Raw genomic sequence first — 4,720 nt, 5'->3', positions numbered from 1 at the left:
CGTAACCCGCAAAAAATGAGACAGGTTGGGTTGGCCAAAATGAGCCACCAACCCAGTTCAGCCCGACCTGACGAGTTGCGGGTCAGAACGAGCCAACCCGCGAGCCAACCACCGTCCAAAACCATCATCGGTTTAGATCTAAAAACCCATCCAGCCACCAGTCAAATACCCCAAATCGACAGCCAACCTATAAATCTCACTGCCCACAGCCCAACCCACACATCCACTTTCGGTTCAGATCGAGTGTACTCGCCGGCCTTCTACGTCGCCTGCACCGTCGCTGGAATCCTCAGCTATGACCTTACTCACATGGTCGTCAATCCTCTTGACCTCTTCAAGTGTAATACATGTTCAGATTTAACACATGTTCAGATTGTGTTGTTTTATTAGCATTTAGCTTCGTCACGCTTTAGATATGCAATTTCCTTTGAGGTCTCTTCAAATGTTTGGTTATGATACTCATGTCTTTGATTGAATAGATCTGCAAAGTTTGGACGATCGTATTTTGTGAGATTCCTAGTTCGATTTTGTTATTTCTTTTTTGTGTTGATGATAATCTCTATTTGTGCTTCTCTACGGTCATACTCGTTTTAGTTGTTGCTTTTGTTTTGCTTTGCCAACCCGCGAGCCAACTCGTTAGTCATTTCTCGAGCCAACCCTTATGAGCCAGCCCACGAGCTAATTTTCAAGCCAACCCTAACTCAGCTCGGGTTGGGTTGGGTTGAATTTTCTGACTCGTTTTTTTTCCAGGTCAACCCTAACCTGACTCGTTTTTTTGGGGTTCAAAACGGGTTGGGTCAGGTCGAGTCGGGTTGGCCCGTTTTGCCAACCCTACTCACACATCACTTTGATTAATTAGAAACACATTACTATTTCTTCAAAACTGTTAGCTGATCCTAACTCATTCAACACTTCTTACTCAACCATGACCGAATAAACACAATTTAAATAACCATAAGTTCAAGACTGGTAGATATTATTGATGATCCGTTATACCAATATTTCCATGGCAGCCAAGCATTTGCAGGCACAACTATTAAGTTTCAACCTTTCCTTTCTGAAGCTTCATATAAAATAACGAAAGATGAGTACCATTGTAATTTAAAGTGAGAAAAGTTTTCAGGGTAGACTAATATCAATCACATTTTAGGACAAGCAGAGACTGCCAGCATGTGAATCTGGACAAAGTGACTCACCCCTTGAATATTTCATAAGGGATTTTATAATATGTAATCACATAAAAAAGAGAGAAGCCAAAATATGAAGACTTAGTGTGAGCCTCTTCCAACAGAACAAAATTTGGGTGACTTTCAAATGTACTGAAATTATCCATGTCTAGGCTGCTGCAGTAATACTGGTAGCAAAACCTTCAAAAATGCAGAGAATGAGTTGAAATACTGCTAAATCATTCAACTGAGCTATAACAAGAAGAATTATGCCCTCCAGAGGATGTAGAACTTGCCATATTTCGCAAGAATGCGGCCCGTGCGGCAAGGTCAGTTGAAAAGCATCCTAATACTGCAATGGTAGCTGTACTACTTCCAAACTTCTCAATTCCCCTAGAAATCATACATGTGTGACTTGCTTCTACAACTACTATTACATTTCCACCTAACAGTGGTGAAATGATTTCTGCTATCTGCCTTGTAAGCCTTTCCTGAACCTGAAGCTTGAAACCATAAAAATGTACTATTGACTGTAAAAGGGATTTTCCAATAGGATTGAATCCTTCTGAAAGGAAGTATCCTATGTGAACAACACCATGAAATGGAAGTATATGATGTTCACATTGTGACCAAAAAGGTAAGTTCAACTCAGAATATATTTGTTTATCATTAAAGTTGACCTCCCCATTGGTGTTCAGAGAATCTATCCCACCACAAAGAGAACCATTCAACTTCACATCCATGTCAATGCTTTGGAAGTTCAACAGCAATTTCACAAATCGACTCGGAGTCCCTGCAAGCTCCTTCCTTACCAAATCTTCTCCCAAAGATTTAAGGATTGAAGACACTGCATTGACCATTGCGGGATTAACTGGTCCGATTTTGGAGGAAACTTTAGCAGAAAGAGCAGACAGAGAAGGACACCAGTATTGGTCAGATGATCCTCTAAGGTGAATTTTTTCGATATCAATACCTCTAAATTTAAGAAGGCAAAAGAAATCAGCCCATAAATCTGCACTTTTGTTTTCAAAAACCCCAGAACCTGATGAAACTAGTATCTTCATCCACCCTTGCTGATTTGATTCAAGAAAGATTGATTCTATGTCAGGAAAATGGATATGAGTACACTGAAGTATGATAGCAACACCTGCTGGCTTTATTCCCTGATGTAAAGCTGAACACACCTCATCTGCCAGACGCTGAGGCTCTTGGAGTCGTTTAGCAAACACATCAGCCACACGAGAGAGCTTGCTTAAACCCACAACTCTTTGGCCAGAAGGAACATAACCCACATGACACTTAACCTGGAATGGTAGCAAGCAAGACTCACAATAGGAATAAAGGTCAAGATCTCGAACAATCACAAGTCCACCTGCACCTCCTGCATGACCAATTCTATTATTATCTAGACCAGCTTCAGGAAATAAAGCACCCTCAACAATATCCTTCACTTTTTGTCTGTAACCTGGAAAAGAATCAATTTCCTAAGGATTAGTACAATATTATGCAAGAAAATATGACAAATTTTAATTTTATACTATGCCAAATGGACATACTCATGTAGAGAATCTATGGAAATCAAACATTTAAAGCAAGAAAACTGAAAATGGAGGAAGAAGGAAAATTGTGCTCAATGTAATGGTGAACTACGTAGGCAGCTATATAAATAAACACTAATCACTACGTCTGTTAGTGTCTTAACCATAGCTTATACATACCAATGATTGACAGTTAGTGCAGTAAATTGCAACATGTACACAGCAGTTGGTTAAGGAATAGGATCATGATTCTTGGTTGATTATATATTTCGGACAAATAAAAGAAGAAAAAAAAAGGAAGAAGAAACTGGATGCCAAAACCTTTTCACTCTCTAATATCAAGGGGGCACTAAAAGCCTCCCTACAGCAGAAGCAACAGCAGAACGGAGAAGGAAAGCAAACAAGCAGAAAATGCATCTAGCAACTGCCTCAACAGCATTGAACTACTCTTTTGACCGGAATCCGGATATTGTTTTCTCAAAACAGAAGGACAAACAAAAAGTTTCCTCATATAGGTAAGGCTGCATAGTAGGATTGCCCTCACCGTTGTTCTCACTGGTCGGGATTTATTGGGGAGTAGTTATATATATATATATATATTTATATAGGAAAACAATCAACATACACAGGTGTAAGTCTTACCTTTATTAGTAGTTGTTGATCCCAATCGGATCTAATCGCTCTAATTTATTAGTCACTTGAGCAGTTAGATACAACAAGAATGATCTAGATCCAAATTTAGATACGGGAAAGCAAAGTTAAAAAACTATAACACCCATCACCATTCAGTATTCACCATCATAATCAGAAGAACGTTTAGTAAAGTGGGACAAAAAAACAAAGCTACAATGATAACAATGATATTGCAACTACTTGATAGAAACCACTCCTTTCCCAGAAAATTAACAATAACTAAGATGTTAACTTGTTAACAATTATTGTTGAACATCTCTGATAAAAGAAATATTAATAAAACTATCATGATTGATATAAAATTCACTTCAACCCTTTCAAAAGTATATAACTAAACAAAAGCCATTAGTCCAAAAAGTTCAATGGGATAGAGATAGTCACCTCTGGTTCCTTCCCGGAGGGCCTTGGCAACACGAAGTGGTGTCTTTCTAAGACCTTCCCTGTTGATATCTTCACCAAGACCCAACAACAGAACCTTCACAGCATCCTCAATTGCAGCTGTATTTGCCTCTTCCTCAAAACCCACTTCACTATATCCAATACTCACTCCATTTTCAAGCTCACCATTGAAATGCCCCTCATCAAAACAGCCCATTGAAAAACCACAAATCCCACAACAAAACTATCCCCAAACCCAACAAATGATACAAAAAGCTAAAAAAAAAAAAACAACTAGGAAAACCAAGATTGACCAAGAAATGCACAAGTACCCAACTTTCTAAACTACAAGCCAAACCTTCAAAACAACACAATTGAAGGCTCAAAACAAATGAAGGGTCGAAGAGAACAACAAGAAAATAGAGCAAAATGATGAGAAGGAAGAAAAAATGCAAAAGGGTCTCACAGATCTCGGTGTCAGAAACAGAGGGATGGAGAACAAACAAGCAAGAGAGAAAATAGGGGGAAAAAAAAATGAAAGTTGGCAATGGGGATCCAAGAAAATTGAATGGATTTGTGGGGTTAACGTTGATTGAAGAATGTGTGGATCCTTGTTTCTGAGGTTGCTCGGTAACGTAATCTAATAAAAATGCAAAGGAGGACCCACCAACCGAGGAAGGAGGGAAGAGAAGTTGCTGTGTTATGCTATGGTTCATTTATATATAAATAATATGGTGCAAGAAGAATATCCGATATGGTTGGTATTCAATTCAGATCATACCAACATGAATACAACAAACCCAAAGTTTGTTGATCAATTGAGTTTTGTTTAAATCAAAGTTATAATTACATTAACTGGTAAAGTCATCTGTAATTAGTTATAAAAGATATTTATTTATTAATAAAAATATATTATTAACCCTATTAGATAGTAATTAATTATTG

At 38.2% G+C, this 4,720-nt stretch overlaps 1 protein-coding gene across 1 annotated transcript; it reads right to left on the bottom strand.

The window, feature by feature from the left end:
* Positions 1–1,094: 1,094 nt before the first annotated feature.
* LOC133287470 (GTP cyclohydrolase 1-like) lies at positions 1,095–4,437 on the bottom strand. Its single transcript, XM_061485099.1, has 2 exons — positions 3,779–4,437; positions 1,095–2,631 (listed from the first exon to the last, which is right to left on the bottom strand). Exons 1-2 carry the CDS (start codon positions 3,990–3,992, stop codon positions 1,406–1,408), a joined length of 1,440 nt encoding a protein of 479 aa, XP_061341083.1. The 5' UTR covers positions 3,993–4,437; the 3' UTR covers positions 1,095–1,405.
* Positions 4,438–4,720: the final 283 nt, after the last annotated feature.

This window comes from Gastrolobium bilobum, unplaced genomic scaffold, assembly GCF_033153095.1.
Source record: "Gastrolobium bilobum isolate Gb01-03AN ecotype WA unplaced genomic scaffold, APGP_CSIRO_Gbil_v1 utg5060, whole genome shotgun sequence".
NCBI lineage: Eukaryota > Viridiplantae > Streptophyta > Magnoliopsida > Fabales > Fabaceae > Gastrolobium > Gastrolobium bilobum.
The sequence above is the reverse complement of the archived record's forward strand: the minus strand, read 5'-3'. Positions and strand labels throughout refer to the sequence as shown.